Here is a 25,798-nt window from a genome sequence, read left to right as displayed (position 1 = left end):
GTACTTTACTACTGTATATTTTATATTTTGTATATGTTTGGCCTTTATTCTTTTGACTTTTTACTGTATGATGCACAATCTCAGTGGGCTCATACAGAACCAAGCATTTCACTGTAATGTACTTTATATGTGACAAATAAAAACAAAACTTGAAACAATGTATAGATTTCTCCAGATCTGTATCTCATTATATCGAAATCTTGTGTCGTTATAATAAGGAGAAACCAGGCTGAACTTTTATTTGTTATTGAATTAATGCAATAATCATTTTTTTAAATGTATTTTCCTTGCACTATAGTTGTGCCATTAAAATTACATTGTAATGACAATAGATTTGAATCTAAATAATCTAATACACTTCCCGTACATCATGGCCACCCCCATTCAACCAAATAGTCCTGAGAGCGCTGCTCTGCGGCTCTGCAGCTGCATACTATTTGTCCTGAGAGCGCTGCTCTGCGGCTCTGCAGCTGCATGCTATTGGTCCTGAGAGCGCTGCTCTGCGGCTCTGCAGCTGCATGCTTCTCACCAGACCAGAGAGAGCGTGTTTTCTGTGCGCAGTCGCACAAACGTGTACGAGGAAATCCTCCCGACGCTCGCAGGGTTGATTCCGCTTCGTATACCCGCTGCCAAGAGAAGCTTTCCATCTCAATTAAACCGCTCTATTGTGATTTGGAGACGTTAAGCTGCGCATCGTGGCCCGTTTCAGCATTCGTCAACATCATCGACTCGTAAACATTGCAAATGGATAATGAGGTTCAGCAAACAGGTGGGTGACATGTATTATTATTACAGTACAATACACCGATGTAGCCTAATAAAGAATACTGTCAGTGTTAGAGCTCCATTCATAAGTGCATTTAGATCACAGAATAAGCCTAGTAACTTTAACCGTCTCTTAAATAACCCCACCGTCTTGATGAATGAATGAATGAATGAATGAATGAATGAATGAATGAATGAATGAATGAATGAATGAATGAATGAAAACTTTATTTAACAGATTGCAGAATGGGTACAATACAGTACAGCTCAATACACACAATTGTTAAGGGGATGCAGACCAGAGAAAGACTTTCGTCTTGTTTACATCAGGGTCCCCCATTTTCAATTCATCATAACATACATGACATACAGATACATCTATACATTTATGACATACCAGATACAGTACTGTTTGTGATACAAAAATAGTCTAGAAAAGAGAGTATATACATTTGATGTAGAAACTGTACATGGGAGGAGGTTGGGTAGGTGGGGTGGGGTTGGGTGGGTAGGTGGGGTGGGGTTGGGTGGGTGGGGTGGGGTTGGGTGGGTGTACATGGAGGTGGTTGGGTTATCAAAGGGCTGACCAGCCATGCAGACAGTGCTCATGGGACCACTAGTAGTGTGTCTGACTTTTAGGGTACCTTGTGTACACTGTTTACCTTTACTCTTACTCACAGTATATATTCAGATTCAAATTCTTTATTGCCTATATGTATTGTAACGTATAATATAACCGATATGGCACACAGACCCTCATCTGCACCTTTGTTTACACTATTTAATTTCTCATATTTTATTTATATTCAGAGTTAATTATATTGTTTGCACAGTTTATTTCTCTCATATTTCTTTCTACTGTTACCCTGCCCATACCTGTACCCCCCCTCCCCCATGCTGCTATGACGCCTGAAGGGGACAAATAAAGGAATATCTCATCTTATCTCACCTTATAAGGCCCAACCTAGGCCATTGGCTGTTTTCATTGCTTTATAATAAAAACAATATAATGTGTGTCTCATCGTAGGCCTCACTCGCTCTCGGTTTATCTCCCTTTATGAATGATTGACAGACGGCGACGTCCCAGATGACCCGCCCCCGCGGATGTCACGCCGGCAGATCCTCACCTTGATATCAATGGCATCCGTCAACTTCAGTTCAATGATCTGCTATTCAATATTAGGACCGTTTTTCCCCACCGAGGTGAGCTACGTTATTATCCAATAATTAGTTGGAGAATGAGACTGTTCTTGATTAATGTTTATTTTTTTTATATATATATATATTTTTTTATTTGCACTTCTCAATTTACAGAAATCTTTCATTGATAAATAATCCCCCCCCCCCCCCCCCCCCCCCACCCTCCCTCCCACCTCCCTTGAGACAAGTCAGTTAGACTGTTTGGAACATAAACATTTGGCCTCTACACCAGAGGAAAAGAGCAAAAAGAATAGTAACAATAGTAATACTAGTTTAGGACTTGATTAATGTTTATGAATGTGTTTTGTATTTTTTGCTCGTTTTATTATCCTACGTCATGTAAAGTATCTTTGAAAAGCACGATATAAGTCGGATGTATTATTATTATTGTTGTTGTGTGGGAGTGCAGGAAGGATGAGACAACAGACGGTGGTCGAGTTCTTTCCTTTACAATACATTGAGTAGATAGACGTTCGACATAGAAGTCACTGCTGATATATGTAAACAAATCCCCCCCCCCCCCCCCCCCCGTTTCCCAGAATCCCGAGTATTTAAAGGAGCCCTCACGCTGCTCCTAAAGTCCAGTGAATGTCTGCGCCATTGTGAGTGAGAAGTGAGTCACCACAATAGGCAAGTTTATAGATTCTAGATTCTTCCATCCACCTTGGTGTTACAAAGCCTGTACATTGTGTGTGGCTCCTTCTGCGAGGCTAATCTTGGCAGCCTGTGTAGGATTTAGCAACCTACTGACTGTTCAAAGATCATGAGGACGTTGAGACCATATCACAAGGCTGGAAACTAAAAACAGAAATGTTCCAGTCAGCGAAGACAACAGCACCACTCTAAAAAAAACAAGTTTATTTAGATTAAATATTACATATCAGAATCACAACATTCCAACACAATGGATCAACACTTTACCTTAGAACAAGTCATCAGCTTTAGCCATAGTTTGCATCTATTCCAAAAGCTACAGAGATCCTTGTCCACTTTCAGCAAACCCACACTGAACTGTCTGAGCTCACAGGCCTCTTAAGTTCAGGTGCTCCGCAGGTTTGACAGCCAATCATCTTTCTCTTTGTCTAATTAGTTGATTAATGAAAACAGGTGGATGTCGTGGTAAAGGTGTTAATTGACTGGTGTTGGATTGATATCAATTGTTTTTTTTAACCCAGTCCATTTATATCATTGACAGGTATTTAAATGTATTTTTATTTATTTTTTGATCTTTTTCCCTCCTCCATTTTCCTCCGATTTTCTCCCATCCCAATGTTAGTCGTTATGCCAATTCCCAATCCCCTTCCTGGTCGCTGCGCACTTACCCCCCACAGTCAGATCATCTGGGAGAGTGGAGGCTATCACGTGCTTCCTCCGACACACGTCCAGCCAATCACCGCTTCTTTTCACCTGGCAGCGCGGATCCTCCCTGAGAGGGCGTAGCGTGTGGGAGGATCACACTATCCCACTATTTAAATGTATTCTAATGTATTCATGTGAGTCAGGAGGCTACATGCTTTCTTCAGGGCTCAGTGAAGAGCAGCACACAGACACCCTGTACTGGACTGTTGGCTAACGAGAGCTACAAGCAGCTGGGATGATTAGGTTCAGAGGAGGTCCATGAAGACACTTAAGAGTAAACAACACTATCTACTACAACACTATATAGAGTAGTCAAACTATCCCACATCAATACAGTAGCTGATTTAATAATGTACACAAACATCAAACACAATCAAATAGAAAAAACATGCACGCACACACATGTGTATATATGTATTAAGGCTGTCAATCTATTGAAATATTAATCTGATTAATCGCATGATTGTCCATAGTTAACTCGCGATTAATCGCAAATTATGCATTGCAAATTTGTATCAAATTCAAAACAGTGATGCACAAAATAACTTAAAAGAAAATAATTATTTAAAACAATGAATAAAGTGTGCATGAAATAATAGGGAAAAGAAAACGTTAGGAACTTGTTACATTCACCCACACAAGGGCTGAGGACTCACACCCCCCGCCCCCCCCCTCTCTCTCTCTCTCTCACTCTCTCTCACACACTCACTCACTCACTCACACACACACACACACACACACACACACTTTGAGTCAGAAACAAACATAGTATTGACGTTTTAACGCGTTAACTTTGACAGCCTTAGTTCATAGTACTGGTATGTACTGTTTGTTTCTGTATATGTTCATAGTACTGTATGTACTGGTTTGTTTCTGATTATGTTCATAGTACTGTATTTACTGGTTTGTTTACTCCTGTATATGTTCATAGTACTGTATTTACTGGTTTGTTTACTCCTGTATATGTTCATAGTACTGTATGCACTGGTTTGTTTCTGATTATGTTCATAGTACTGTATTTACTGGTTTGTTTACTCCTGTATTGTTTCCACACAGGCGTTGAATAAAGGAGCCAGCCTTACCGTCATCGGTCTCATATTTGGCTGCTACGCCATTTGCAACCTGATCAGTTCATTGATCCTGGGGCGATACGTGAGTCTGTTGCATTACTTCCGAATCAGCCTTGTCTCCATTAGCTATGTTCAGCCCGGCTGGGGCTAGCCGCTTCTATACTTTCCGTAGCCGCATTTCTGGCAGACGTTTCTGGTCATGTGACATGTGCGCCCAATAGCGTGACGAGCTGTGTCTTTGCCCATTTCCACGTCAAACAGCCTGCAAACTACCTGCCGTTCTATCGCCATGCTCTAAGACAAACTCTAACCTTAACCAACTTCGAAGAGTGCCTAAGCTTAACCAGTGTAGAAACTGTCGTCGGCCAATCAGAGAGCGTCTGCCAGAAATGCGGCTACGGAAAGTATAGACGCGGGCTAGCCATGGCCAGGTCTAGTATGGTATGTTCAGCCTGGCTGGGGCTAGCCATGGTCTAGTATGGTATGGTATGGTATGGTATGGTATGGTATGGTATGGTATGGTATGGTTGGTTTTGCATCTCCATTGTGTTTCCCTTTTTCCCTTTTTTTTTTCTCCTTTTTTCCGTATTTTTCTCCCATCCCAATTTAGTCGTTATGCCAATTCCCTGGTCGTTGCACGCTTTTGCCCCCTACTGTCGGCCTGGGGAGGGAGAAGACTACCACATGTGGAGTCAGCCAGCTGCCTCTTTTCAACTGACAGCGAGGAGTCTCACTGGGGGAGTGTAACGCGTGGGAGGATCACACTATCTCCCCCAGATCCCCTCCCTGCTGAACAGGCGCCCCGACCTACCAGTAGGAGTCGCTGTTTACCACGACTCATACCCCACCGGCTTCCCACCCGCTAACACCGCCAATTGTAGGGACGACTGACCAAGCCGGAGGTACCGCTGACAGCTGGATTCGATCCCAGAGTCTCTGCGGTGGTAGGCGAGCGCTTAGTCCACTGCGCTACCCAGCCGCCCTCCATTGTGTTTCTTATAAACTCTCCGGTTGCTAGGCAACCTTTCAAAATTGACACCAACAACAGTGGCACACAAGTTAAACCAGGTTTGACCAGGTTCTGAAGACAACGGAGACGCTCAGACAGGCCACAGTTCTTTTTATTTTTTTGTCACATATTCATGTTCATTACAGTGAAACGCTTCGTTCTGTATGAGCCTCCATTCTGTTTAGCTTCCATGACGGCTGAACCCTGGCTAGTGGAGACGAGGCCACAGCTAAACCCTGGCTAGTGGAGACGAGGCCACAGCTAAACCCTGGCTAGTGGAGACGAGGCCACAGCACGGCTAAACCCTGGCTAGTGGAGACGAGGCCACAGCACGGCTAAACCCTGGCTAGTGGAGACGAGGCCACAGCACGGCTAAACCCTGGCTAGTGGAGACGAGGCCACAGCACGGCTAAACCCTGGCTAGTGGAGACGAGGCCACAGCACGGCTAAACCCTGGCTAGTGGAGACGAGGCCACAGCACGGCTAAACCCTGGCTAGTGGAGACGAGGCCACAGCACGGCTAAACCCTGGCTAGTGGAGACGAGGCCACAGCACGGCTAAACCCTGGCTAGTGGAGACGAGGCCACAGCACGGCTAAACCCTGGCTAGTGGAGACGAGGCCACAGCACAGCTAAACCCTGGCTAGTGGAGATGAGGCCACAACACGGCTAAACCCTGGCTAGTGGAGACAAGGCCACAGCACGGCTGAACCCTGGCTAGTGGCGACGAGGCCACAGCACGGCTGAACCCTGGCTAGTGGAGACGAGGCCACAGCCACAGCTAAACCCTGGCTAGTGGAGACGAGGCCACAGCACGGCTGAACCCTGGCTAGTGGAGACAAGGCCACAGCACGGCTAAACCCTGGCTAGTGGAGACCAGGCCACAGCACCGCTAAACCCTGGCTAGTGGAGACGAGGCCACAGCACGGCTAAACCCTGGCTAGTGGAGACAAGGCCACAGCACGGCTAAACCCTGGCTAGTGGAGACAAGGCCACAGCACGGCTAAACCCTGGCTAGTGGAGACGAGGCCACAGCACGGCTAAACCCTGGCTAGTGGAGACGAGGCCACAGCACGGCTAAACCCTGGCTAGTGGAGACAAGGCCACAGCTAAACCCTGGCTAGTGGAGACAAGGCCACAGCTAAACCCTGGCTAGTGGAGACAAGGCCACAGCACGGCTAAACCCTGGCTAGTGGAGACCAGGCCACAGCACGGCTGAACCCTGGCTAGTGGAGACAAGGCCACAGCACGGCTAAACCCTGGCTAGTGGAGACCAGGCCACAGCACGGCTAAACCCTGGCTAGTGGAGACGAGGCCACAGCATGGCTAAACCCTGGCTAGTGGAGACGAGGCCACAGCACGGCTAAACCCTGGCTAGTGGAGACGAGGCCACAGCACGGCTGAACCCTGGCTAGTGGAGACAAGGCCACAGCACGGCTAAACCCTGGCTAGTGGAGACGAGGCCACAGCACGGCTGAACCCTGGCTAGTGGAGACAAGGCCACAGCACGGCTAAACCCTGGCTAGTGGAGACGAGGCCACAGCACGGCTGAACCCTGGCTAGTGGAGACAAGGCCACAGCACGGCTAAACCCTGGCTAGTGGAGACCAGGCCACAGCACGGCTAAACCCTGGCTAGTGGAGACGAGGCCACAGCATGGCTAAACCCTGGCTAGTGGAGACGAGGCCACAGCACGGCTAAACCCTGGCTAGTGGAGACAAGGCCACAGCACGGCTAAACCCTGGCTAGTGGAGACGAGGCCACAGCACGGCTGAACCCTGGCTAGTGGAGACAAGGCCACAGCACGGCTGAACCCTGGCTAGTGGAGACAAGGCATATGTCGGGGGCGACAGTGGCTCAGGAGGTAATCCGGAGGTTCCCGGTTCGATTCCCACTCCTCCCGGGCAGCGTGTCGAAGTGTCCTTGAGCAAGACACTTAACCCCCAACTGCTTTTTTTGGGTAAAATGTGAGGAACAAATTGTAAAGTGATTTGGATAAATGAGCTATATAAATGCACCATTTATCTCATGTGTAGCATGACTTGTTTTTACACCGACACCTCCTCTGTCTCTCCCTCCCCCCCCAGATTGTCCAGATTGGAGCGAAGTTCATGCTAGTCACGGGTTTATTTGTGTCAGCAGGCTGTACCATTCTTTTCGGGTATGTGTGTGTGAGAGAATAATGATTATCTTAGCCAAATCTCGCTCATATGACATTAACTGTCTTTTAAGGAACGCCCATCTTGACCTCTGATCTTGAAATTCCGCCTAGTTTGTTCCACCTAGAATAACGTGTTAATAACTCCTAAACCATAGGGATGGTCATGAAATAACTTGGTGCTAGCATCTTATGGCTTCTACAGATGTGGGTGCTTTAGGGTCCTATACGCTTCAAATACATGGAAAAGCTTGTGCATGATGACATTAAAAGACAGTGGATTGATCAGATAAATGATAAACTATCATTATGTGTTGATATTTTATTATGATCAAAAGTTAAAGATGCTATAGATAACATTCAGCCACTAGATGTCGCACTAGAGCACCAGCATGTCAGACAAAAATAATGGTGTGCTTACATAATTGTTGTACGCTGTACCATCAAACTAAGTTCAGATCAAACTGTCAAACTAATTTACACTAGTTGTCAGAAACACATTTTAGGTAGAGAAACGAGTACCTCTCGACTAGCAGCACGTTTATCCAATCAGGTGGCTTCCACGTGGAGACATGGGCAGTAGGGTGGCGGAGATACATACAACATGTACATAACAACATTCATTTTGGACCCGCCAACTTAAAGACAATTTATTAATTCATAAGTCAATCATTTCTGGGGGGGAACAGCAATACTTTTATTCCGCACCTTTCTAAAAGCTCTGAATGAATGAATTAATTTAACACACGATATAATATACATATCTTCATGGTGAGAACATCATCGTCGAGATTGTGTGCGAGTGCCAGGTCTCCCAAGAAGCTACTTAAAGCTTGTGGAGGGAGCCTGAACACAAACAGAGGCAAACAAAACATATAACATAAATACAGACAAATAATATGTATAATAGTATGGATTCTATTTAGAGATATGATTTGAGCAATTCCTCTTTCAGAGATTTTGTTTATTTATAATATTTTTTATTATTATTAGTCTACGTAAAAATGTTATCCATAGCACCTTTAATAAAAGTTATGAAAACTGGTATATTGGTAAAACACTGATCACTGCTGTAGGCGGTTAGGTGGCCGAGCGGAGATTGCGTTCGTCACCAGCCCCGGAGCTGTGAGCTCGATTTGCCTGTTCGAATCCAGCTCACAGCTCCGGGGTTGTCACCAGCTTGGCTGGCCGTCTGCACTGATACAATTGGCTGTATCAGAGGGTGGGAGAAGCTGGCGGGGTGGGTCCGGGTCGTTGTAAACAGCGACTCCTACAGTTCGGTCGGGGCGCCTGCTAAGCGCGGATAGGACTTGAGTGGGATAGTGTGATCCTCCCACACGCTACGCCCTCTCGATGAGAATCCGCGCTGCCAGGTGAAAAGAAGCGGTGATTGGCTGGACGTGTGTCGGAGGAAGCACGTGATAGCCTCCACTCTCCCAGATGATCTGACTGTGGGGGGTAAGTGCGCAGCGACCAGGAAGGGACTGGGAATTGGCATACGACTAACATTGGGATGGGAGAAAATCGGAGGAAAATGGAGGGGGAAAAAGACCAATAATAAAAAAAATAAAAAAAACACTGATCACTGCTAAACTACGATGGTTTCTCCCGTCCTCCCTGCAGCATCCTCGACAAGGTGCCGTCAGGAGTCCCCTTCATCACACTCTGCTTCATAATCAGGTCCGTCGACGCCGTAGGGTTCGCCGCCGCCATGACCTCCTCTTTCGCCGTGTCAGCGAAAGTGTTCCCCAACAATATAGCAACTGTTCTGGTGAGTGAGTGCAGTCGAGCCCTCGTCCCGCCTGGCATGTCGTTTAGCCATTAGACCCACGGGGCAAAGACAAAAAAAGCATTATAGTTTGAGTTGTTTTGACCGGCGACTGTGGAAGATAGAACCGCAGACCAGACATACGCAACGTCGCTGGTTTGTGTAAAACGCTGACACACAGGTTTGGACCCTTCTCCCACAGCGTTGTTTATTATGTTTATATCTGAATGAATTGTTTTCTTGTCTTTAGGGGAGTTTGGAGATCTTCGCCGGGCTCGGTCTCATTATGGGGCCTCCTATTGGAGGATGGCTCTATCAATCATTTGGATACGAGGTCCCCTTTATGGCTCTCGGGTGTTTCCTTTTAATCATGGTGCCTTTCAACATGTACATCTTACCAAACTTTGGTAAGAATTTGGACATTATTATTTATTCATTTAATTTATTAAATGTATTAATTCATTCATTTATTTGTTTTATTGTTTTTTTGTCAGGGACCATGCAAAACCACCCGCATTTCACTGTATGCGTGTATGCCGTGACAAATAAAACTCTTGACTTGACTTGACAAGGAAACATTGTAGCAAGTTATAATAACCAGATACAGATGCATTGCATGTAGGATTTCTAGCCGAGGCTAATTTGCAGCCCCTGTCCCTGGTTAGGCCTTTCTACTTAAAGGTGGTCGTTACATCATTAACATCATTATCATCATTACATCATTATCATCATTACCAGAAGTACATCTCAGCGCTAGAATTGACTCATTCAATTGTTTTGAATGGAACACACTGTAGCTGTCATGGTGTTTGATATCCAGTGATGTAGGACTCAGGTCCACGTCCTCCACTGATGTTCAGGACTCGTGACTCGGACTTGAACTCGAGCCTCGACTGCATTCGGACTCGGAAGGTGCAGACGAGGACTCGGACTTGTTCATTGATAAAGTTATTTATTTCATATATTTTTTGTAATAGGCCCTAATCAGTTGGCATAAGATATTGATGGCTGGTGCATTTGTTTGGCTATTGTGTCACAAAGTAAATAAAGTCCCTTTGAAACGGTGACCGCTGTGTCATTTATGTTTAAATGTAGAATTTTTTGTTATTTGTATGTCGGCTCTTTGACGGCCAGAGTGGAGTCAACCTGGAGGACTTGGACTCGGACTAGAGGGTAACGGGGACTCGGACTAGGGCTCTTCTTTGGTGACCCGGACTCGGACTTGAACACTGGGGACTCGAGACTCGACTCGGACTCGAGATTTAGTGACTCGACTACAACACTGTTTGATATCGCGGTGGACTGTCTGCAAATATATCAATGTAGGCGAAATGCTAAAGAATGCTAAATGGCATCATGCAGATGAACCCGTCTCCTCCAGGGATATAAATATCCAAACCCCCCTCCCTCCCCCCACCCAACCCCCCCCAATGTACAGTTTCCTCCCCCTCAAATGTATATATTCTCTTTTAGAAACTCTGTAAATAAACAGTACTGTATATCTGTATGTCATATATGTTATGATGAATTGAAAATGGGGGACCCTGATGTAAACAAGACGAAAGTCTTTCTCTGGTCTGCATCCCCTTAACAATTGTGTGTATTGAGCCGTACTGTATTGTACCCATTCTGCAATCTGTTAATAAAGTTTTCAATCAATCAATCAATCAATCAAACAATCAATCAATCGATGTGTGCAGACGCCGAGCCCTCTGAGGACTCCTTCGTCCGGCTCCTCACTCGGCCCAAAATACTGCTCATCTGCTTCGTCATCTTCACCCTCAGCGCCGGGCTGGGCTTCCTGGACGCCACGCTGTCCATCTTCGCCATCGAGAGGGTAATTAGGGGCACACACACACACACACACACACACACACACACACACACACACACACACACGCACACACACACACGCACGCGCACACACACACACACACACACACACACACGCACGCGCACACACACGCACGCGCACACACACACACACACACACACACACACACACACACACACACACTCACTCACTCACTCACTCACTCACTCACTCACTCACTCACTCACTCACTCACTCACTCACTCACTCACTCACTCACTCACTCACTCACTCACTCACTCACTCACTCACTCACTCACTCACTCACTCACTCACTCGCACGCACGCACGCACGCACGCACGCACATCCACATGTACACACACACACGCACGCACGCACGCACATCCACATGTACACACACACACACACACACACACGCACGCACGCACGCACGCACGCACGCACGCACGCACATCCACATGTACACACTCACTTTAAACAAACACTCACCTTACCACTCACTTTACTCACTTTAGACACTTTAACACACTTTATATTGATCTATTATTAAAGAGATTTGCACCACATTCAGACCTCATTTGCACCCTAACCTTAGTTTTGTACCTCATCTCATTTCTGCATTGTACCTCACTGTTACTCATTTTACTCTGTATTGTATATTATGTATATTACTGACTTTACTTACTTTTGACTTTACTCTTTTCTCTTTACAGTATGTAGCACACTCTCAGGGGCTCATACAGAAACAAGCATTTCATCATAAAGTATTCTGTATTTTGTTGTGACAAATAATAAACACACTTGGCCTTGAGCTTGACCGCTTGCCTCTCCAGTTCGGCCTCTCCACAGGCTATGTGGGCCTCATCCTGCTGGGCTCTCTCTCCCTCTCTCCCTCTCCCTCTCCTCTCCTCACCTCTCCTCACCTCCCCTCTCTCCTCTCTCTCTCCAGTTCGGCCTCTCCACAGGCTATGTGGGCCTCATCCTGCTGGGTTAGGGTTAATGCTTGTGTCTGTTAACCCTTGCCTCTCCAGTTCGGCCTCTCCACAGGCTATGTGGGCCTCATCCTGCTGGTCTCTCTCTCTCCCTCTCTCTCTCTCTCTCTCTCCAGTTCGGCCTCTCCACAGGCTATGTGGGCCTCATCCTGCTGGGCTCTCTCTCACTCCCTCTCACTCTCCCTCACCTCTCCCTCTCCCTCTCTCTCTCACTCTCTCTCTCTCTCTCTCTCTCCAGTTCGGCCTCTCCACAGGCTATGTGGGCCTCATCCTGCTGGGCTCTCTCTCACTCCCTCTCACTCTCCCTCACCTCTCCCTCTCCCTCTCTCTCTCTCTCTCTCTCTCTCTCTCTCTCTCTCTCTCTCCAGTTCGGCCTCTCCACAGGCTATGTGGGCCTCATCCTGCTGGGCTCTCTCTCTCTCCCTCTCACTCTCCCTCACCTCTCCCTCCCCTCTCTCTCTCACTCACTCTCTCTCTCTCTCTCTCCAGTTCGGCCTCTCCACAGGCTATGTGGGCCTCATCCTCCTGGGCCTGTCGCTGCCTTACTGTGTGGCGTCGCCGCTCATCGGCTTCATCACCGATAAGTGTCCTGTGAGTATCAACTGAACAGGGCTGACCCTCTTATTCAGTCAATCGCTTGATATTTGGTCAATAGTTTACCTATATGAAGCCCCGCCCCTTACTTTTTTTAATGACAACTGAGGGAAGCAACAGTTGTGATTGGGCAATCACGAAAAAAGGCTGACCCCGATTAGTCGACTAATCGATCGAAAGGAGCCGTAGTCGACTGCCAACCTCTTAGTCGAATGAGAACAAAATTATATATATATAATGTAACGGTTGTCATATCGTCACCTTAAACTTTGATGCCCCGAGGGAGTTTCGAACCCTCCAGTAGCCTGTAATGTCTGTGTCTGTGCCCACTAGGCCACCAGGAGCTGGTTCATGGTGCTGGGAGGTCTCACCACGGCAGCGGGCTTCTGTTTCCTCGGCCCCACGCCTGTCCTGCAGGTGCAGAGGTGAGCATGCAGTGATACATGGAGTGTTACTTTCAGATCCATAGAATCAACAGCTACAGTCAATAAAAAAATCATAAAACTCTAGGATTGGTAGTGTCTTGATGTTGTGACGAGGGCTGTGTTTCTTGGTTTCTCTGTGTGTAGTAATCTGTGGTTATGTCTCTGTGTGTCTGTAGTAATCTGTGGTTATGTCTCTGTGTCTGTAGTAATCTGTGGTTATGTCTCTGTAGTAATCTGTGGTTATGTCTCTGTGTGTCTGTAGTAATCTGTGGTTATGTCTCTGTGTCTGTAGTAATCTGTGGTTATGTCTCTGTGTGTGTAGTAATCTGTGGTTATGTCTCTGTGTGTCTGTAGTAATCTGTGGTTATGTCTCTGTGTCTGTAGTAATCTGTGGTTATGTCTCTGTGTGTGTCTGTAGTAATCTGTGGTTATGTCTCTGTGTCTGTAGTAATCTGTGGTTATGTCTCTGTGTGTCTGTAGTAATCTGTGGTTATGTCTCTGTGTCTGTAGTAATCTGTGGTTATGTCTCTGTGTGTCTGTAGTAATCTGTGGTTATGTCTCTGTGTCTGTAGTAATCTGTGGTTATGTCTCTGTGTCTGTAGTAATCTGTGGTTATGTCTCTGTGTCTGTAGTAATCTGTGGTTATGTCTCTGTGTGTGTCTGTAGTAATCTGTGGTTATGTCTCTGTGTCTGTAGTAATCTGTGGTTATGTCTCTGTGTGTCTGTAGTAATCTGTGGTTATGTCTCTGTGTGTCTGTAGTAATCTGTGGTTATGTCTCTGTGTGTCTGTAGTAATCTGTGGTTATGTCTCTGTGTCTGTAGTAATCTGTGGTTATGTCTCTGTGTCTGTAGTAATCTGTGGTTATGTCTCTGTGTGTCTGTAGTAATCTGTGGTTATGTCTCTGTGTCTGTAGTAATCTGTGGTTATGTCTCTGTGTCTGTAGTAATCTGTGGTTATGTCTCTCTGTGTCTGTACTGTCTCTCTGTCTGTAGTAATCTGTGGTTATGTCTCTGTGTCTGTAGTAATCTGTGGTTATGTCTGTCTGTAGTAATCTGTGGTTATGTCTCTGTGTGTGTCTGTAGTAATCTGTGGTTATGTCTCTGTGTCTGTAGTAATCTGTGGTTATGTCTATGTGTGTCTGTAGTAATCTGTGGTTATGTCTCCGTCTGTAGTAATCTGTGGTTATGTCTCTGTGTCTGTAGTAATCTGTGGTTATGTCTCTGTGTCTGTAGTAATCTGTGGTTATGTCTCTCTGTGTCTGTAGTAATCTGTGGTTATGTCTCCGTGTGTCTGTAGTAATCTGTGGTTATGTCTCTGTCTGTAGTAATCTGTGGTTATGTCTCTCTGTGTCTGTAGTAATCTGTGGTTATGTCTCTCTGTCTGTAGTAATCTGTGGTTATGTCTCTGTCTGTAGTAATCTGTGGTTATGTCTCTGTGTGTCTGTAGTAATCTGTGGTTATGTCTCTGTGTGTCTGTAGTAATCTGTGGTTCTCTCTGTGTCTGTAGTAATCTGTGGTTATGTCTCTGTGTGTCTGTAGTAATCTGTGGTTATGTCTCTGTCTGTAGTAATCTGTGGTTATGTCTGTGTGTCTGTAGTAATCTGTGGTTATGTCTCTGTGTGTCTGTAGTAATCTGTGGTTATGTCTCTGTCTGTAGTAATCTGTGGTTATGTCTCTGTGTCTGTAGTAATCTGTGGTTATGTCTCTGTGTGTCTGTAGTAATCTGTGGTTATGTCTCTGTGTGTCTGTAGTAATCTGTGGTTATGTCTCTGTGTGTCTGTAGTAATCTGTGGTTATGTCTCTGTGTGTCTGTAGTAATCTGTGGTTATGTCTCTGTGTGTCTGTAGTAACCTGTGGTTATGTCTCTGTGTGTCTGTAGTAATCTGTGGTTATGTCTCTGTGTCTGTAGTAATCTGTGGTTATGTCTCTGTGTGTCTGTAGTAATCTGTGGTTATGTCTCTGTGTCTGTAGTAATCTGTGGTTATGTCTCTGTGTGTCTGTAGTAATCTGTGGTTATGTCTCTGTGTGTCTGTAGTAATCTGTGGTTATGTCTCTGTGTCTGTAGTAATCTGTGGTTATGTCTCTGTGTGTCTGTAGTAATCTGTGGTTATGTCTCTCTGTGTCTGTAGTAATCTGTGGTTCTCTCTGTGTCTGTAGTAATCTGTGGTTATGTCTCTGTGTGTCTGTAGTAATCTGTGGTTATGTCTCTGTGTGTCTGTAGTAATCTGTGGTTATGTCTCTGTGTCTGTAGTAATCTGTGGTTATGTCTCTCTGTGTCTGTACTGTCTCTCTGTCTGTAGTAATCTGTGGTTATGTCTCTGTGTGTCTGTAGTAATCTGTGGTTATGTCTGTCTGTAGTAATCTGTGGTTATGTCTCTGTGTGTCTGTAGTAATCTGTGGTTATGTCTGTCTGTAGTAATCTGTGGTTATGTCTCTGTGTGTGTCTGTAGTAATCTGTGGTTATGTCTCTGTGTGTCTGTAGTAATCTGTGGTTATGTCTCCGTCTGTAGTAATCTGTGGTTATGTCTCTGTGTCTGTAGTAATCTGTGGTTATGTCTCTGTGTGTCTGTAGTAATCTGTGGTTATGTCTCTGTCTGTAGTAATCTGTGGTTATGTCTCCGTGTGTCTAGTAATCTGTGGTTATGTCTCTGTGTGTCTGTAGTAATCTGTGGTTATGTCTCTGTGTGTCTGTAGTAATCTGTGGTTATGTCTCTGTGTGTCTGTAGTAATCTGTGGTTATGTCTCTGTGTCTGTAGTAATCTGTGGTTATGTCTCTGTCTGTAGTAATCTGTGGTTATGTCTCTGTGTCTGTAGTAATCTGTGGTTCTCTCTGTGTCTGTAGTAATCTGTGGTTATGTCTCTCTGTGTCTGTAGTAATCTGTGGTTATGTCTCTGTCTGTAGTAATCTGTGGTTATGTCTCTGTGTGTCTGTAGTAATCTGTGGTTCTCTCTGTGTCTGTAGTAATCTGTGGTTATGTCTCTGTGTGTCTGTAGTAATCTGTGGTTATGTCTCTGTGTGTCTGTAGTAATCTGTGGTTGTCTCTGTCTGTAGTAATCTGTGGTTATGTCTCTGTGTCTGTAGTAATCTGTGGTTATGTCTCTCTGTGTCTGTACTGTCTCTCTGTCTGTAGTAATCTGTGGTTATGTCTCTGTGTGTCTGTAGTAATCTGTGGTTATGTCTGTCTGTAGTAATCTGTGGTTATGTCTCTGCGTCTGTAGTAATCTGTGGTTATGTCTCTGTGTCTGTAGTAATCTGTGGTTATGTCTCTGTGTCTGTAGTAATCTGTGGTTATGTCTCTGTGTCTGTAGTAATCTGTGGTTATGTCTTTGTCTGTAGTAATCTGTGGTTATGTCTCTGTGTCTGTAGTAATCTGTGGTTATGTCTCTGTGTCTGTAGTAATCTGTGGTTATGTCTCTGTGTGTGTCTGTAGTAATCTGTGGTTATGTCTCTGTGTCTGTAGTAATCTGTGGTTATGTCTCTGTGTCTGTAGTAATCTGTGGTTATGTCTCTGTGTGTGTCTGTAGTAATCTGTGGTTATGTCTCTGTGTCTGTAGTAATCTGTGGTTATGTCTCTGTGTCTGTAGTAATCTGTGGTTATGTCTCTGTGTCTGTAGTAATCTGTGGTTATGTCTCTCTGTGTCTCTGTAGTAATCTGTGGTTATGTCTCTGTCTGTAGTAATCTGTGGTTATGTCTCTGTGTCTGTAGTAATCTGTGGTTATGTCTCTCTGTGTGTCTGTAGTAACCTGTGGTTATGTCTCTGTGTGTGTCTGTAGTAATCTGTGGTTATGTCTCTGTGTCTGTAGTAATCTGTGGTTATGTCTCTGTGTGTCTGTAGTAATCTGTGGTTATGTCTCTCCGTCTGTAGTAATCTGTGGTTATGTCTCTGTGTCTGTAGTAATCTGTGGTTATGTCTCTGTGTGTCTGTAGTAATCTGTGGTTATGTCTCTGTGTCTGTAGTAATCTGTGGTTATGTCTCTGTGTCTGTAGTAATCTGTGGTTATGTCTCTCCGTCTGTAGTAATCTGTGGTTATGTCTCTGTCTGTAGTAACCTGTGGCTGATGGTGGTGATGCTCGGCGTCATTGGGTTTTCTCTCGGCATGACCACAATCCCCACCTTCCCAGAGATCCTGGCGTGTGCATAGTGAGTGACCCCACTGTACGTACTGTTGTCTCTCTACCCGCTCTCTCTCTGGTTGGATGTTCGGCGAGGTAATCGATATCTCTGTCCATCTCGTATGACATACAGCGAGCAGGGCTTCGAGGAGGGACTCAGCACGCTGGGGATGGTGTCGGGGCTGTTCGGGGCGGTCTGGTCACTGGGGTGAGTCCTCGCCATCGAGGTGTGTTTGTTTGTTTGTTTTATATATTAGGTAAAATGGTAATAATATCCGAAGCGCTTTACAATATTTGCTCCTCACATTTTTCACACACATTCACACACCGACGGCAGGTGCCAACCTGCACATTGGGAGCAATTAGGGGTTAAAGTAACACGCCAACATTTTGGGAAACCTTACCGTCTTCTCCAGAGAGAGAGACAAGAAGATAGATACCAGTTTCCTCTCTGTGTGTTCAGTAGAAGGCTATCTGGCTGCACGTTAGCCTAGCTTAGCAGAATGAATAGAAGTGGACATGACCAGTTAGCCTAGCTTAGCACAATGAATGGAAGTGGACATCGTCCTGACGACCAACTAGTCACAGTGAGTGAAGGAGAAATGCTGTCCTTTGTTAGTAAATCCTAGCTAAGTCCTAGTAAGTCCTAGCTAGCCCCTCCTGATCTAGATTGGAATCCAGCCATTGTGTCCCCCTACATTGTTCATCTTTATGGCCTTACTGGTAAGCTACCTCCTTATACTACATCATTATTGGTAAACTACCTCCTTATACTACATCATTATTGGTAAGCTACCTCCTTATACTACATCATTATTGGAATGGAATTTTGGAACCTATGGAACCCGTTCTAGTGACTGGCTGGCACAAAGGAACACGCCAACTTTTTTGGAAATTAGCTTATTTGCCATCTGCCCTGGAGTTAGACGAGCAGATACAAACCCTCTTCTTCTCTGTGCATTCATTAGGTTTAGGGAACAGCCGCACCGTTAGCCTAGCTTAGCGTCATTCACTGGAAGTAGGTGTGCCAGTGTAGCCTAGCCTAGTTCCCAACAGTCACAAAATACAACTCCAAAACGTTCCTGTAAACATGTTGTGACCTGTGTATTTACCACGTGGAGAATATTTTTTTTCCTTTTTGACATTTTCGTTTTCTAAGCCGATATATACTCGAGATATTCTTTGCCGAACCTTTGCTAGACTTGGCTGGAGGCGGTTGGAACGAGCCGTTTTAGGCTACGTTCACACTACAGGTGACAGTGGCCCAAATCGTATTTCTTTGCTCATAATGTGACTAAAATATGTTTCCTTCATGACAGTGTGAACAGCACAGATCACATGGAATTTGATCTTTTCAATTCTGATTTGGCCCACTTTCATAACGTGGTTCCTAAATCAGATACAAGTTTGATTTTCCTTTTTTTTTGCAATGTGACCTCAGTCTGAACGGTCATGTGACCTCAGTCTGAACGGTCATGTGACCTCAGTCTGAACGGTCATGTGACCTCAGTCTGAACGGTCATGTGACTTTCACTAAATTTTTCACTCTAAATGGACATTTGTCATAATCCTGTGATGATGATGAAGACTTTATTCCAGACTCTAGGTCCATATTACTCATAATTATGAGTTATTATTATATGTCAGTTCAGGAGCGCATGACCAGTTCACACTGGAATCTGATATTTGCCACATTTAACCCCTTCACTGCCACACTACAGAAGGCCCTTTCACTGCGACAATACACAGACAGTTAACCCTTTCACTGCCACGCGACAGAAGGCCCTTTCACTGCGACAATACACAGACAGTTAACCCTTTCACTGCCACGCGACAGCAGGTGAACCCTTTAGGATTACCTGTCGGTAGTGTGATAGTAAAGGGTTAACCTTCTGTAGTGTGGCAGTGAAAGGGTTAAAAAACAGCCAAATAAAATAAATCTGATCTGAGCGATAAATCAGAAGGGAGCACCGAGGCTTGCAGTGTGAACGCAGCCTCAGAGGTCACAGTGTGAACGCAGCCTCAGAGGTCACAGTGTGAACGCAGCCTCAGAGGTCACAGTGTGAACGCAGCCTCAGAGGTCACAGTGTGAACGCAGCCTCAGAGGTCACAGTGTGAACGCAGCCACAGAGGTCACAGTGTGAACGCAGCCTCAGAGGTCACAGTGTGAACGCAGCCTCAGAGGTCACAGTGTGAACGCAGCCTCAGAGGTCACAGTGTGAACGCAGCCACAGAGGTCACAGTGTGAACGCAGCCTCAGAGGTCACAGTGTGAACGCAGCCTCAGAGGTCACAGTGTGAACGCAGCCACAGAGGTCACAGTGTGAACGCAGCCTCAGAGGGATTCTGAACGGGAAATGTGTTTTGTTCAGGATGTTTTACGGCCCGACGGTGGGAGGACTCATCACGCAGTACCTGAACTTCGAGTGGGCGGCGACCATCCAAGGAGGGGTGGGGCTTCTGGCTGTAAGTACACTAGAGGAGGGGCTTCTGGCTGTAAGTACACTAGAGGAGGGGCTTCTGGCGGTAAGTACACTAGAGGAGGGGCTTCTGGCGGTAAGTACACTAGAGGAGGGGCTTCTGGCTGTAAGTACACTAGAGGAGGGGCTTCTGGCTGTAAGTACACTAGAGGAGGGGCTTCTGGCTGTAAGTACACTAGAGGAGGGGCTTCTGGCTGTAAGTACACTAGAGGAGGGGCTTCTGGCTGTAAGTACACTAGAGGAGGGGCTTCTGGCTGTAAGTACACTAGAGGAGGGGCTTCTGGCTGTAAGTACACTAGAGGAGGGGCTTCTGGCTGTAAGTACACTAGAGGAGGGGCTTCTGGCTGTAAGTACACTAGAGGAGGGGCTTCTGGCTGTAAGTACACTAGAGGAGGGGCTTCTGGCTGTAAGTACACTAGAGGAGGGGCTTCTGGCTGTAAGTACACTAGAGGAGGGGCTTCTGGCTGTAAGTACACTAGAGGTGGGGCGTCTGGCTGTAAGTACACTATAGGAGGGGCTTCTGGCTGTAAGTACACTAGAGGAGGGGCTTCTGGCTGTAAGTACACTAGAGGAGGGGCTTCTGGCTGTAAGTACACTAGAGGAGGGGCTTCTGGCTGTAAGTACACTAGAGGAGGGGCTTCTGGCTGTAAGTACACTAGAGGAGGGGCTTCTGGCTGTAAGTACACTAGAGGCACCTTTCCACAGCAGACATGTTGACATGATGTCATAGATGGGTAAACACAACTGTAGCTAATATAGCTTCAATATCAGGTCCGCTCCTTTCGACCGACCGACGCTTCCTGGTCAGAAGGAGCCACGATGGTCTGGATCTGACTGGAGTCGGAGGAGATATCTGTTTTTGTCTAGCACAGTCTCTGGAGCGTAACAGAAAGAAGCATTTTGTATGAAAGTATTCTGTATGACAACTAATAAAGAAACTTGAACTTGAGGAAAACACTGTTTTATTTAGATTTTTTATTATTTAGTATTAAAGGGGCACTTCACCAAAAAACAATGGTGATTTATTTTGAACATAATCTCACACAAATGATAAAACTCTATACAGTTTTGCACATATTCACTTAGGGCATGCGTCCACCTAGCTCACATTTCCAGCTGAAAAACGCTGGCAGTGCGCCGGTAGTTTTGGGATGAAGCGCATCTTGTAGCGAGATGACAGAGAGAAAGAAATCTAGCGACAGCCATCTTTTTATCGTATTTTACTGCAGCGGTTTTGCACATAGCATATTTTAATACTTTATTGTATATTAATTATATATATAGTTATTGCCTGACACCACAGTTCGCCCTTTGCTTTTTATTAGCTTTTTATTAGTGTATTCGTGCCCTCATACTGCTCCCGTCTCTTGTGGGTAGACAGGCAGGCAGCTCCGGTGTCAGGTTACAGAGTGGTAGATATGACTGGCTGTGATTGGTTGTCTGAAATGCGCTCAGCGCATCGCTCTGAAAAGTTCAGAAGTGTTCAACTTTAAATGCTGGCCGCACAAAAAAACTGAAAGGCGCTGAAAAAAAAAGCCGACTGCAGCGCATTTCCTATAGGCAGCAGCATGCGGCCGCATACGCTCCGTCCTCATTGGGAACAATTGACAAAAGACGCTTGCGCCCAGAAATATGCGGCAGGTGGATCCAAGCCCTTACTTGGACAATTATTGAGAGTAAATGAGTTTGATTAGGACCACCGGTGATGTCATGGGGGACACTGAATCCTTGTGTTGTGTTAATCACAGCTCCGTGAAATGTAGATGAAGGAATAGCAACACCTCGTTTTACAGGGACTGATACCTTATAATTTCATTGAGCTGTAACTAACACAACACAATGATTCAATGTCCCTGATGACGGTGGCCATATTCAAACTCTCAATCTACTCTCAATAACTGTCAAACTAAATGCACAAAACTGTTTAGTGTCCCTTTAAGGGAAGGTCACCGAAGTCTGACAGCAGAGAATTCATTTTACGATGAATTGAAAATGGGGGACCCTGATGTAAACAAGACAAAAGCCTTTCTCTGGTCTGCATCCCCCAATTGTGTGTATTGAGCCGTACTGTATTGTACCCATTCTGCAATCTGTTAATAACATTTTCAATCAATCAAGAGACAATCAATAGTCCTTTTTCCACTAGAATGTTGTGTAACTTCACCTACCTCAGGAGGACTATTGTGTGCGCCTGGTAAATGGATCATACCTGTATTCCCTCTGTTCAAACACAGGCAAGGAGGCGGAGCTACCCTGTAACTCACCTGAAGACAAGTCAACATTATGTTTAACTGATTAACGCTAAAAGAGCATACATAGAAACATACGTATGACATATATCATGCCAGTTAGGGTACCTTGTGTCTACTTTTACTTACTCATAGTGTACATTCAGATTCAAATTCTTTATTGCCTATATTTATTGTAACGTATAATAAAACCGATAGGGCACACAGACCCTAAATTATATTGTTTACACTGTTTATTTTTCTCACATTTTTATATTCAGCGTAAATGAGTATGTGTGTATCCCCGGGCCCCCCTTTCTGTGAATAACAATGTGTTCCTTATCAACTTGCCTGGCTAAAACATTTTGAAGTACAAATTTTTTTTGTTTGTTGAATAATCAGACGTCTTATCCTCTCGACAGGCGATTCTTCTTGGTTTATATTATCTCTGTCAAAGAACCCGACAACCAAGGTAATCATTATACTTGAATCAAGATACATTTATCATATACTGTATATATATGTTCTGTACATTTGATGGATATTTACCTGTGATATATATTTATATATGTTCTGTACCTGTGATATATATTTATATATGTTCTGTACCTGTGATATATATTTATATATGTTCTGTACCTGTGATATATATTTATATATATTTCCCCTTGTCTGAATCTAAGAATGTGCTCGATCAGAATCAGAAAGGTCTTTATTGCCAAGTAGTTTTCACAGACAAGGAATTAGCTTTGGTGGTTTTCGGTGCGACATTAGCGGACAGACATTAACAGACTGGATGTAACAATTAACACCGTTTACAATAATATGCACCAAATAATGAAATTAGATGAATACAAGTTTGATTTTCTTTTTCCTTTCTTTTCTTTTTAATAAGGTCTGTTCAGGAAAATGGAACTGGACACTTAGAGGAAAATGGACCTGGACACTCAGAGGAGAGGACGCCCCTTCTGTGAAACCAAACCTTAACATGTCGGCTGCAGGTCTCTGACACGAAGTGTTCATCTGCCTGTATCTAAAGGGATGGTTAAAGGGATAGCCCACATTTTTAAGAGGCCTGTCTAATGGGTATCTGCAGGTTTCAACAAGTTCAATTTATAAACCTTTTAGTACTACTTAGAGCAAAATGTAATACCAATTTCACAAGCATACTAGCAAAAAATAAATAAACACATAGCGACACTGAACTGGCGGCTGCACTTGAGCGCCAATTAAATGTTTGTGCGTTCCATACAAGCTCCCGGTTGCCCCGCAAAAAAACGACTTGAATAAAAAAAATATTTTATATTATTTAATCTCCCGAAAGCCGGGATGCCCCCCCCCCCCCACGATGTAATAACTGTGAAAATTGAATTTTATACCTTTTTAATACCTTTTAAGGCCTTAAATTTACATTTTAGAATTTAAGACTTTTTAATACCCTGCTAATTAATAACTGGGTCTCCAAAGAAAGACACTTCCACTATTGTTTGAGATATTGAGTTGGTAGTACAGTATGTTACCAGAGCCGGGTGCAGTCAAGGGGGGCGTGAAGCGTGACTTTCCAGAGACATCCATCATCGCACACCCATTGACTTCCACTAGCATTGCTAACAAATGCAAACATTTTCTGCTTCAGATATCTCAAAAAAAGAACACTGGCAAGCTCCGCCCCCTTAATCCCCACTACGGGTGGAAATTAGCCCTGTGCTATTCCCGGCATATTTACGTCCTTATCATGCTGTGATGTTACGCATACACTCATGTAAATGATGTTCATTAATTTGCATTGTCCTTAACACTTTCAGTGCCCAGCAGGGGGCGCACATTTAGTGGTTGAATGCCCACCATCCACTTTAATGTTAACGTTAATATCGCCTAATCTGTTTTAAATTATGGCTATGTGTCTAATCTGCCGTCGCTTATCAATGACTCATTTCCAGTCAACATTGTCGAAGCGGATTGTTTTTTTATCGGTTAATTTCCGTTTTATAGGATTTTGAAAAGCCCTCGTTTTCAAGGAGAAAAAATTATTCTGTGATAAACGCCCTGTACTGTAATATTCTAGAACGTTGTCATTTTTCGGCCTATTTATGAATCGTTTTCAAATAAACGCTAGATTATCGATAGTATATGTGTACGCATGCACGCTCGTGCCGCGAGCTGAAAATCGATTCTCCTAGTTCCTGACCGCTCGCACAGTCAAACAGCCTGGGGGACACATAGGGGAAAAGCTTATATCTCCGTGAAAACGGGTCTGATTATCCTAAGACTGGTAACATAGATTCCTTACCTGAGATCAGATGGTATCCAAATGGATTATTCCAATTCATGATCGCCATTCCAAAAATCGATCCTTTTATCGATCCAACGCGTATACTGTAAAACACATATTACACGCTGTGCTGAGGGTCCACAATGAATCTGATCGGCTCCGGTTACATGCGTGAGAAGTAAAATGTGGATTCCGGAGTTTTTTTTTCTCATCCATTTTCATTGAGTCCATTCCAAAAGGATGCATTACCATCTGGGAGACGATAGGGGGCGCTTTTTCACATCTGAGCGCCTGGTGGGGCTGGTTTACCAACGGGAGACTCGGTTGATGAAATATGAATTCAGATCGCTAATAAAAAAAATAAAACGAGAATTCTCGTGATGGGCATTCAGGGGCGGGCTGATAACCCGAGATATCTTGTGATGGGCATTCAAAGTGTTAATAAACAAATCTTATTGTGGCGATGATTGTGATTGGAGGGTTAAGAAAAGAGGGGCGGGGCTCAAGGATAGCTTTTTCAATAGCCAGAAAGAACTCAGTCTGTGACAAACAAGCTAGGCTTGTAGGAGTAGGAAGACGTTGGGAACTAGGCTAATGGAGGAACCTACTTCCAGTGACTGACGCTAAGCTAGGCTAACGGTGCGCGTCTTCCTACTCCTACTGCACGCACAGAGAAGAAAAAGGTATGTGTCTTCTTGTCTAACTCCAGGGTAGATGGCAAATAAGCTAATTTCCCAAAATTTTGGGAGTGTTCCTTTAAAAATATTGGACTATCCATTTAAATCTTTATTCAAAATAGAGCATGTAATGTCAAATCTCATACATTATTTTCTTTGGTAATTGCGTAGCGATTACCGTGATTTTTTGTCACGCAAAAGTTGTTATTTATTTCCCTTGAGCAATGATACTTGAATAAGAACAACCATGAAGCAGATTGGTTTTATTAGCAGGTGTGTTTTCATCATCGCAGATGATGCAAGAAAAGGAACATCTGAAGGTCATCTGAAGGTCATCTGAAGGTCACAGACCTGTGGGTTCTGTGTACATTTAACCCTTTCACTACCACCACACTACCAAAGGGTTAACCCTTTCACTGCGACAATACATGAGGTTAACCCTTTCACTGCCACACGACAAAGGGTTAGCCCCTTTCACAACCACACTACAGACACTTCCACACTACAGACGGTTAACCCTTTCACTGCCACACGGCAGCAGGTTAACCCTTTCACTACAGAAGGTTAACCCGTTCACTACCACACTACAGACGGTTAAGTTAAGAGACTTTCAACAAGTGTGGTAGTGAAAGGTTAACATTCTGTAGTGTGGCAGTTAAAGTGTGAAACTCAAAGGGGCGTCACATGTCAGATTCCCAGTGTGAACGACGTCTATTGATCGGTATTACTACTGCTGCTGACGTCTATTGATCGGTATTACTACTACTGCTGCTGCTGTATTGATCGGTATTACTACTACTGCTGCTGTAATGCCTCTCACTCTCTACATCACACCACTCGGATTATTAGGCTAC

The 25,798-nt window shown here is 44.7% G+C and overlaps 1 protein-coding gene across 1 annotated transcript; it reads left to right on the top strand.

Annotated features, from left to right (window-relative positions):
* The first annotated feature begins 628 nt into the window (after nucleotides 1-628).
* On the top strand, nucleotides 629-23,266 carry slc18b1 (solute carrier family 18 member B1). Its single transcript, XM_084309536.1, has 14 exons — nucleotides 629-769; nucleotides 1,838-1,968; nucleotides 4,381-4,476; nucleotides 7,489-7,562; nucleotides 9,183-9,330; nucleotides 9,578-9,734; nucleotides 11,028-11,164; nucleotides 12,644-12,745; nucleotides 13,082-13,173; nucleotides 17,221-17,316; nucleotides 17,422-17,496; nucleotides 19,660-19,753; nucleotides 22,418-22,467; nucleotides 22,891-23,266. Exons 1-14 carry the CDS (start codon nucleotides 745-747, stop codon nucleotides 22,967-22,969), a joined length of 1,356 nt encoding a protein of 451 aa, XP_084165662.1. The 5' UTR covers nucleotides 629-744; the 3' UTR covers nucleotides 22,970-23,266.
* The last annotated feature ends 2,532 nt before the right edge of the window (nucleotides 23,267-25,798 follow it).

Source organism: Notolepis coatsorum, assembly GCF_963971535.1.
Source record: "Notolepis coatsorum genome assembly, chromosome: 3".
NCBI lineage: Eukaryota > Metazoa > Chordata > Actinopteri > Aulopiformes > Paralepididae > Notolepis > Notolepis coatsorum.
The sequence above is the reverse complement of the archived record's forward strand: the minus strand, read 5'-3'. Positions and strand labels throughout refer to the sequence as shown.

Coding starts and splice junctions, on each gene's coding strand:
- slc18b1 (XM_084309536.1), top strand. CDS start 745: ATGGATAATGAGGTTCAGCAAACAG. Junction 4,477..7,488: donor CATTGATCCTGGGGCGATAC/GTGAGTCTGTTG, acceptor CTCCCCCCCCAG/ATTGTCCAGATTGGAGCGAA. Junction 13,174..17,220: donor CCTGTCCTGCAGGTGCAGAG/GTGAGCATGCAG, acceptor CTCTGTCTGTAG/TAACCTGTGGCTGATGGTGG.